The 10,846-nt window shown below is 33.0% G+C and overlaps 1 protein-coding gene across 1 annotated transcript; it reads right to left on the bottom strand.

Annotated features, from left to right (window-relative positions):
• Positions 1 to 299: 299 nt before the first annotated feature.
• LOC123538359 (aprataxin-like) lies at positions 300 to 10,814 on the bottom strand. Its single transcript, XM_045322394.2, has 6 exons — positions 10,622 to 10,814; positions 5,474 to 5,592; positions 4,196 to 4,249; positions 2,327 to 2,430; positions 1,522 to 1,603; positions 300 to 966 (listed from the first exon to the last, which is right to left on the bottom strand). The coding sequence occupies exons 1-6, from the start codon at positions 10,799 to 10,801 to the stop codon at positions 885 to 887; spliced, it is 621 nt and encodes a 206-aa protein (XP_045178329.2). The 5' UTR covers positions 10,802 to 10,814; the 3' UTR covers positions 300 to 884.
• Positions 10,815 to 10,846: the final 32 nt, after the last annotated feature.

Below are 10,846 nucleotides of genomic sequence, written 5' to 3'. Positions count from 1 at the left end.
GAAATCTAGTTTTGTATTGCGTATTGCTATGTATTGCATTATCAACCTTCTAGTATGCACCTTTAATTGCTTTCCTTCATGCAGTGGTTTTGGTAAGTGGTGATGTCATTCCCACATACCCCGTCATGTCTGGTGACTTATCATGCCATAACCATTGGTTCCGAAGTTGCTGAGCAGTGACATGTTATGTTTAACTTGGTATTGCTACCACGTTATGAGAGTGTAAATTATATGTGACAATGCAAAGTTGAATTTCATGAGTTATACAGTGTTTGCAGATATTGGCAAGACATGCCTGGTCTCCCTCTGGTTACTTTATTCATATACTTGGTAGGATACCTCATCAGGTATATCTCTTTTTGAGCGGCCAAAACAATAAATGCATTTCCCAACATTTTATACCATTAGTTAATGTTTTTACTTGTTTGATTAGTAACATCAGTTATATCAACATTATAAATTGAAAGTCTTATCACATAGTAATTATAAGGTATTTAAGCACAGCTTAGTTGCAGTCTTTTCGAGTATTACTGGTAAAATACTTATCATCTACTAGTATTAACTCAAGAATAAAGTCTTCAGAGTTCTACAACCATCCTTTTGAAATGGAAATGAAATAATCTCCTGAAACAATTCTGAAGTCTGCAGCATATTATAAACCATATTATAATAACATGAATGTGTTCAGACACCATTTTCAAGTAAAGCTGAGAACCATTCTGAATGTCACAGTTCTGAAGTTGGTATCAAATGCTAAACCAGCTAGTCCCAGAATGTTGGCTGATAACCAGAGAACCAGTCTACAGATCTAAATTTAGAAGTCAGTCTACAAAACTGAGTAGGCTGAAAACCAGACAACCAGTCTACACATCTAAATTTAGAAGTCAGTCTACAGAATAGTCATGCATCTTTATGTGGTCTTTCAGTGTAGGCATATTCTTCTGTGCTTTCTTACACACATGACATCTGAAACAGACAATATTATAACATGACATCTGAAACAGACAAAATTATAACATGACATCTGAAACAGACAATATTATAACAACATCTGAAACACACAATATCATAACATGACATCTGAAACAGACAATATTATAACATAAATTATCGTGCTTGGTTAATTATGTTTTCAACATTGAAGAATTGATTTACACAATAAAAACAGCATCATGAAAAGCTAAATGTGTGTCCATAGGGCATAAGTGTCCCCTCTAATATAGTCACTGTATGGCCATTAGTTATTCGCTGAAAATGCAAGACTAAATTAACTTTACATTTATGTTAATTTCTAAATCGCATAATTTAAAAAAACAACTTAATTCAACTTTGAGATAGGAAACTTCAAGGTCTTGGCCACCTAAGTATCAGTGTCAATTTGTAACTGGAAATAAAATAGACACTCGTATTTTCCATATTTTCTCATGAAAATCATGTATAATTACAATAATGAAACCCCAAAGAAAAGATTATTTTGTTCTGGATCTTTAACAATGTTTTTTTACAATGCATATACTTTACCTCAAATCTTGGTTTAATAATGACTGGGAATCCTTGACATCAAAATGAACTTTTCCATCTTTTTCTAACATTTTTATAATTTCTGTAAAAAGAAAAATGCCATCTTAAGTTATAATTAACTAATTCATGCCAATCTTTACATGCATTTTGAAATCAGCTGTAAAAATTCCTGAACTATACAAGGATGAAAATTTTCGAACAGGTACAGTTGAAACTAGATATCCTGAAATTGCTTGAAGACATTTTCAAGTTCTGTCACAAAAACGTGTACAAAATATTATTTTAAGTCGGATTTCGGTTATCTCAAAGTAAAACGCTCAATGCCATGGCATTAAAGATACAAACTTTCAACGGTATTTTATCACTTTATCAAATGGTTCAGGTCAAAGGTCAAGGTCATCGTTTTTCAAATCTGTTTAAAGTACTGGGCTTTGTAAACCACTATGTAAGTCGTATATGTAAAAACTTCCATTTATAAATTGAACTGCAATAATTGGCTGAGGTCACACAAAATACAGTTGAAAACTTATTCAAATAGCACATTTTCCTTATTCAGTCCAGAATGCATCATTTTTAACCATTATCATGCTGGACACGATTGATTCTGCTTTTACGACCAGTGCAGATCATGATCAGCCTGCACATCCTAGCAGTCTGAGCATGACCTGCACTGTTCGCTATTCAGTCAATATCTTTTTGGTATGCACCCCTTTTAACAGTTAATGGTACTGTCCAGATTGAAAGGTGGACAAGTTCATTATAGAAATTTAGTAGGGTAATTGTTAATGTTGTGAAGAATATTTACCTTCAGAATCTACAAAGTATTCTGAGGTGAAGGAATTCCAGTGCTTCTTGGTCTTGAGACAGGGACTGTTGAAGTCCTGGCTGATAACATGCATATGTAGATGGCTGCAAAATTCAAGAAAAAGATTCATAAACAGTTCACTGCCATTACTTAAATCACAAATAAAACGTGCTTAATACATTTTTTGTATGTCCTTTGTAAAACAGACAGAAACTTGTTCCTGTAGTTTACACAAACATTTACACCAACTCAACATGTATTTGCTGAGGTATACAAACACACACACTAAAAAGCCAAATGGTACAATAAAAACCCAAAAACGCAGCCACTTAATGGCCTTTTAAAATGGTTTGTTTTGCAATTTCCCTAAATTTCAATGTAATACCTTGTTGAAATCATATGGCAAGTATATGCTTGATATTTTGGTAGTATTTTCATCATGAAATAATTGTATTTCAGAATTCAGAATTTATCATGGAAACTTTGGTTAAACACCACACTTCAAATTAGGGTTTCAGTTTTGGGCCAATGTTACAGCGTCTGTTAAATGAAAATACTTGTTTGCATCGAATACTTTAGAATAAAGAGGTAGCTATTTACTGTGTGTATATGCCTTCATTTATTATCAGTATAGATGCCGAGGGTTTGACATGTATGCAAGAGTAGCCAGTTAAATCAACCTATATTCACAAATTCTATACAAGTATATGCTTGGTTTCCACAAGTAACTGACAACTTCGTAACATAAGTCAGAGGTTGAGACATTTTCGCACATTTTTGCACATAATACGGAACAGAAATTATCAGCTTAATAGTTTATATTGAATTAAAAATAACTTTTATCTGCCAAAAGTATCATTGCATATATGAACAATAGCTGTCGAAGGACTGTCAGCAATGCTCAACTATTCAACAGCCTTGTCAACTGAATGAATACAACAGTTGAAAAAGGAGCATAATTTTGTAAAAAAGCAAAACAGAGTTATGGAACCTGTACAGTGTAAGTCAGTTTATCACAGTGAATAAGTGAGTGAAGTGTAAATCCATTCCCACTAGTGGTTACTGAGACACCAGCTTAGATACAAAAACTTGACCAAATCGGTTGGCCAATGCATGGGTGAGTCCAATAGCTCTACATATTCTCTGAATAGACAAGCTAAAAAGGAATCAAGTTCTAAGTGTTAAAAATCGCTGACTGAGAGTTGTTTGTCCCAGCATGCTTTTGTGGTCAAATTCTTTTCTGTAAGAAAGCCCTTCATCTTGTGTGCTGTAAATATGTAGCTGTGCCCTAGTGCCCATTCATACCTCAGATAAGGCAAATAGAGGCATCTCTGCTACTTTACCATAAAAATTCACCATATGACCAAAGTTGTTTAAAACTCAACAAAACAAGTTGGTTACAAAGTCAATGATATGCCTTTTTCTCTACCATCTGAGCTAAGGGAGCAAGCATTAAATGTTATTCTAACACTTTTGAGATATTCTTTTATATAAACAAAGAAGGATTTTACCATGTATTGTCTTGTTGATGAGAACATGTTTCGCAAAATGACCTACTTTTGGCTATTCTGGTTTACTCCCTCGTATTTAAAACTGCATTTTATTTCAGATTACTATCCTTTCCTGGTGTAATTCGAATGTGTTAGAATGGAAATACATTTTAGTTTTGTGTGCTTTGTTGGCAAAAAAAAAACATGATTTTTCGTTCAGATGCATTGTAATTAATCACTCAGGCCTTCGCCCTTTGCGATTAGATTACTACGCATCTGAACTCAAAACTGTGTTTTATTTGCCAACAAAGCATGCAAAACTAAAACCTATTTCCCAAATCAACTATTCCTATATAAACATATTTCTCCTCACATTTACCTCATGCTGGGAACTGAATGATATCCAAATCGGAACTTCACTTTTGCATCTGTTCTGAAAAGACATGTTAATTGGTCATGTTTAAAATATCCTTTTACATATGTCAAGTAAAAGGTCATCAATCCCTTCTGTGATTTCCTGATACTGTCATCAGTGTATACATGCCTGGGCAATGACTGTCAAAATAAAAACACCTTGAGTGTCAATGGGTATATGTATGATTTGTCATATATCCTGCTCTAGAATTCACATTTATATATTCAAACTACATGTATATTTAAGGACTACATATTCTCCAAATAGCTCTCTATTTATAAACTAGGTTTAATGAAAAAAATAATCTTATATTTCAAGCCTAATGCGGGATCTCTCTTTTGTGACAGATCAAGACAGACTGAAAAACGGACAAAATAAAATGACGTGCATATTCTGCATAGTGCTTTCTATCTATGTTCCAGTCTTCATGAAAATAGCTCCTGTGCTTTTAAAATTATGACAGAATCCACTATTTATGACACTGAACAGACAGACAGACAAACTGAGAAAACAAAATAACTTCAATGTTCTCTACCTTATCTGCTATCTAACAACCAAACTTCATGACAAAATCTCTCATACATTTTATCACAGGATCCATATATAGCAAGCCATAGCAACAAAATAAAAAGGTGTGTATCTTGTACATACTGTCATCAATCCATACACTAAATTTCATGAGGAAACACTTTGTGTGATGAGTGACAGACTGATGCATTAAGTCCAAACCGAATTATATTAAAGACTATTTCAACAAAATGCAAAAAGATTTTTTATATAATTTCTAAAGTCAGAAAAATCTGTGTAACAAGTCACTGTAATGATTAAATGGGAAACATAAAATGAAACAATGTTTTTTTGTAGGTAAATTTTGCATAATATTTCTTTAAAAGGTTAGCTTTTTTTAAAAGCTAGTTTAGTGGCCCATTTATCATCCTAATATACAACATAACTTTGAAGTACATATACTGGTATACCATCACCAGTTATGTAAAAAGGAAACAATTTTCATTTAGAGAGTCTCTTTGGGTTTATATACATATATTGCAATAGCTTGTTCTCAACTTGCAAATGCATTTGCAATTGCTTGCACAGAAAGCAAGGTAGAAAAAGCATTTATAGGAGCCGAAAGCCGAAGTCTTTATCACTGTTTATAAACTTAAGTCCTAATGAAATAAAGAGTACAGAAAAAACTCCCTTTAAGAGATCAAACCAAGACAGACTACTTACTGAGGTACTTACTTTTTTGCCAGTGCTCTCCCTTTCTCTTCAAAATGTTTTAACAGATCTAAATGGTCAGACTTTAAGCTCTTCAAGTTTGGAATTGTCTCTTTAGGCATCACCAGGAAATGATACTTGGCCTGTAATGATAAACATTGATGCTCAGTTTCTAAAGCTAGAATATCCAGATTGAAGCAAGAATATGAATATTTTCAATACGAATAAGAGCTGTCGCTTGACTATTTCAAGCCCATCCACGATTACTAGCTTACATAAAAAGCTTTTGCAAAATTTTCCCTGTCCCTGTAATCTGGTAGTTTCTCCACCTTCTTGACTGTGAGTGATCCATAGTAGGCAGAACAATGAATTTCCATTAATTTTGTACTACTTCATGATTTAGTGGATCAATTTTCTCTGCTATGAAACAATATGAAAACTAAATGGTCCTTGTTTGTTTTTTTTAATCCTTTGCTTGCCAATGGATAGAATGAATGTTTGAACTACTGAAGTTATTGTCAATATAAATGATAAATTCAGAATCCTGAAACTTGAGGTTTTCTATTTTTCAGTTGGAGATTGGGTGTCTAAATTGGAGCTTTTTTTATAGCCAGAAATTTAGCGCAAGACAACACAATCATAGATTAAGCAAATCCAACATTTTACATTATCCTTAATTTACATATATATACACTTTAAAATACTGTAAACACACAATATGTAAAACATTTACATAACCTTGACTATCCAAACAGTATGCAGAAATTCTTATTCAGATACAGTACAGCATACTGTTAACCTTTAGCCTGCTGTCTGCAAGTGATTCTGCCTTTGCGACCAGTGCAGACCAAGATCAGCCTGCACATCCGTGATCCTAGGCCCAAGCATTCTAAAGTTATCATCTGGAAACGGTTTAACTGTCCAGGTTACCGTGACCTTGACCTTTGACCTACTGACCTTAAAATCAATAGGGGTGATCTGCTGGTCATGATCAACCTTCCTATCAACTTTCATGATCCTAGGCCCAAGCGTTCTCAAGTTACATGTATCATCTGGAAACGGTTTAACTGTTCCGGGTCTCTGTGACCTTGACCTTTGACCTACTGACCTAAGAATCAATAGGGGTCATCTGGTGGTAATATGCATGATACTTACCAAAAGAAACAATGTGAATTTCAGCAGCTTTAAGCATAGAAATAAAGTTCCGGTTCCCTAGCCTATGCACATACTTTGGCTAGAGAACCGATTTCGGACAAATAAAATCGCTCTCTAGGGAAATGGTTCTGGTTCTCTAGTCATGCATTGCTTAAAAAGAAATTAATTTTTTTGTTATAGATCTATCAATTTTTAAACAGAATGAAGAAAAAATTCGGATAAAATTGAAAAATATCAGTTCTTTTTCCCCAATTCGTAATTGGCCCATCACTGTTTTTTGTATGATAAAGATAATGACTGTTCTTTACAGATTAAACAAACATGTAAATCAAAACAGTCTTTTGCCTTAGAACCAGTCTGCATATAGGAAATACCACTCCTGTGAATCTCCGCTGCTTCGGTTGGTAAATGATCTAAGTGGTAATGAGAAAAAGGAAGTCACGGCCCTTATTGCAATTGACTTAAGTGCGGCATTTGACACTGTCGTAATGTCCTAAAAGCATAGTATGGTGTCTTCAATGGGTAGACTCCTACTTAAGGCCTCGTACTTGTAAGATTAATATCAACAATGTATATTCATCAGACCGCCATCTTGAATGCAGTGTGCCCAAAGGCAGTTGCCTTGGTCCTTGATTGCATCTCACCTAGGCTGATGCCATTCTAAAATCCATATCAGTCTACGGTTCTGCTGATGATCATATGGGTGGTTTTCAAAATAATGAAGCTTTTTCTTCTCTCTCACCTTACTTTAATTCAGTTCAGTTTTAGAATGTGTTTTGGAGCAAAATATATCCAAATCAATGTACTCAATAAATGTGTGGAATTTTATCTTGATGGCTCAAGCAGTTTTAAAGTTATATTAAATTATATAGCTAATTTTGTCCCCTGTGCACCCAAAAAAGTGTGACATTTTACATGAAGTATAGTTTTCAACTGAGGTTTACTTTTTAAAATCATGCTTTATTGTTACAGCTGTGGCTTTTTAATGTAACTTAAACTCTGCACATTTAAATAAAATACTTCTTTTCTTTACCTACATCTTATTGTTAACACTATTTCACATCTTGTGATGGAACCCTTTTCACGAAAAATAGTGAAAAAAATACTAAATTTAAATGTTGAACACTACAATTTCATAACCCTATTACTTTTCTAAAGTCTTAATGTTTTTCTAAGATCTTTATCCTTTCAGCTGTGAAGACACAGTATGATTTTTTTCTTTAATAAATCGACTTTCTCAGAAACTTGATGAATGTCTATACACCTAAAAATGTCCCCTGTGCACCTTTTCAGTTGTTAAGTGTCAGATATCTTTTATTCTTTAAATAAAATGGGATTTTACTTTATTTTCCTTGAAAGGGAGTTACAACAGATACAAAAGCAGCCTTCAACTTCACATATTACTGACTGTTAAACATTCACAAGGCCAAAAGTGATGTCCCCTGTGCACCCTTTTTATGACATATATCAATTATCATAGCATTACTGTAATTTGTGGTGGCATTTCTTTATTCTTAGCAGTGTGTATGCAAAATTTAGGCATTACTTGATAATTTAGCATTATATAAGAAACCCTGGACAATTAAAAATTCATTGTTTGCATTTTTTCCGAAGTTGCCAATTTTCAAGTTTAAAAGTGGAAATATCAATTTTATTGCTTCTTAAGCTCTTAAGTTTACCTAAATATGTAAATGTTCACTAGTAAATATTATGTAGTTAAAAGAATTTTACTTACCATGAACATATTCTATGAATAAATATTTTGATACAATTTGTCCCTGTGCACCCTTTTTAGTAACATTATAAAGTATGTATGAATTTTACTATTCCATTTTATCATGCATGGTATTTTGTCATTTTTCTAATATGAATAAGCAGTTCATTTAAATTAAATGATTTCAGTTTGTTAGTTATGTATAAAGTCACTTATTTTTCATTTAAAGCATTACATTTTGTTGAATTTTCATGGTTTTGTAGTGAAAATTTTCAATTTTGTAGTTATTTTATGGAATAAACTTTTTTTTGATAGTATTTGTCTAAAGTTTATTACCAGTAGTCTTTTTATGAATAGAAAACTAATAATGGATGAATATTACACTGATCTTCAGTATGTGTCCCCTGTGCATCTGTAAAATAACTCAATTTTGAGTAGACAATTCTAGAAATTAGAATTACTGGACATTCTTGAAATTTGGCATAAGGTTTATAAACATGCAACATGTCAGAAAAAAGTTGGTTTTATAATTATATGGTAGTTATTTTGCATTCAGCAACAACTTTTCTAGGTAAAGTTTTATTTTCATGTCAAATTTGTGCAGAAAGGGTGATTTTAAAAACCAATGTCCACAAACATATGATTAAATAAGTTTCAAACCGTACACATACACCCATTACTTATCATTTATGTTGAAAAAATTACTGTTATACATATTTCCTTGTCATAAAACCATGCAACATTTATCACCCACCTTACTGGAAATTCACTGAACTTTCGAATTAAAGGCTGAAATATTTTCTGATTGGCATTTCTCAACACTTCCCCAAAGTTATTTCCTTCAAATTTGAAGTATTTGCTATAATAAAAAATAGATGACCACCATCAGAAATAAGTTTGAATTTTCAACCCCTATGTCACACTTTTGCTTCATTATTTTGAAAACCACCCATATAGCAAATAAAAGCTTTTGTCCCACATCTGTATCCGTAGAATCACAAGCGATCGGAGACCTTGAACAGTGCGCAGTTATAATCAATGACCGGATGAATGGAAACAAACTGAAAATGAACACTTCAAAAACTGAATTTATCATGTTTGGTAGCAGACCTCAATTGAACAAATGTTTTACAAATTCGATTAACATTGCGGATGATGATATCAAACGTGAAAGCACAATTAGATATCTCTTGAACTTTAAAGATCATTTAAATCGCAAATATTGTACAGCCATGTTGAATTACCTACGAATTAAGAACATCCGTAATTATTTAACAAAAGCAGCCACTGAAATTTTAGTTTTGTTTTTAGTTATTTCACATCTGGATTACTGCAATATCATACTATATGGTGTAGCTAATGGTGAGGTGTGCAAGATGCAGTGTATTCAAAACATATGTGCAAAACTTGTCCTTAACAGAAGGAAATTTGACAGTCCTTAACAAGCATTGTATGATCTATATTGGTTGCCGGTGAAAGCAAGGATTGAGTTCAAGATACTTTCTTTCATGTATAGCTGTCATATTAGCAGAGCACCAATGTATTTAACAGAATAATCAATTGCTTACACAGTATATTCATAGTAGACAAGGTTTTAGATCGTCAGAAAATTCTGAATGTAGTTATAATACAACAAGTTCCATACAACAAGTGCAAAATATTCAGTGATAGAAGTTTCTGTACTATTGGTCCAAAACTGTGGAATGAACTGCCGTTAGAACTATGCAAAAGTAAATCACCTGACACATTAAAAAAAAATCTTAAGACACTGTATTTCAGAGACTTCGTGTCATTCAACTGTTCTAAATTTTTTGATAAATGTTTTATATGCGATAGCGGTAGATGATAGTTTTAAAATTTTTGTTAAAGGTTTTACATTTAAAAATTTATATTTTCAAGGTTTGTTTAATTAAACGTAACTGTTGGTCTATGGGTAGGGTAGTGTGTAGTATTTCTTTTTTTCAAATAGTCTGTGATAGCAACATTAACCAGGCGGTTTGAACCTCTATATGCAGCCCGTCTGGGCGAACCTTGTCAGGCTTTAAGCACTGGTAATCCCAACAGAGGTAAAATAACCTCAGGGGGAGGGGTGCGGTTATGACATTTTGCTTAAATAAGGCTGTTATGATTGTTATTATTACTGTAATTATTATTATTATGTACCTCGCCACTGAAATGTCATTGTTTAGAAACAGGCATTTAATCAAATTATTCAGTTTCAGTTTTATATTGACAAAATCAGTAATTTGATATTATTGAAAAAGGATCGACGAATAATGAGTACGAATCACCCGAAAACTTACTTTGGGATACTTGTCTTTAATAATTGTCATTTTGTCATCTGATTCTACTATGAATTCTGGATCATTCATGGTATCTAGGAGACCCTGGCTCCAATGACCTGCAAATTTCTTAACGGGCTTCTTATCATTCTCACGTTTTTCGTTTTCAACTTTTCGTTTCTTACTTACGCCTTCCGCCATGTTGGAGACAAGTCCAAACAGAAAATAAGATGTACATTTTGATTG

The sequence above is a fragment of the Mercenaria mercenaria genome, chromosome 18, assembly GCF_021730395.1.
Source record: "Mercenaria mercenaria strain notata chromosome 18, MADL_Memer_1, whole genome shotgun sequence".
NCBI classification, from domain to species: Eukaryota; Metazoa; Mollusca; class Bivalvia; order Venerida; family Veneridae; genus Mercenaria; species Mercenaria mercenaria.
Note: the sequence above shows the minus strand (reverse complement) of the source record. Positions and strands in the feature narration are given on the sequence as shown.

Excerpts from the sequence above, each read along its gene's own strand:
- LOC123538359 (XM_045322394.2), bottom strand. The coding sequence starts at position 10,801 with ATGGCGGAAGGCGTAAGTAAGAAACGAAAAGTTGAAAACGAAAAACGT. Across the intron at positions 4,250-5,473 it reads GGGAGAGCACTGGCAAAAAA|AACAGATGCAAAAGTGAAGT; the intron begins GTAAGTACCTCA and ends ATGTCTTTTCAG. Across the intron at positions 967-1,521 it reads TTATTAAACCAAGATTTGAG|ATGTCATGTGTGTAAGAAAG; the intron begins GTAAAGTATATG and ends TGTCTGTTTCAG.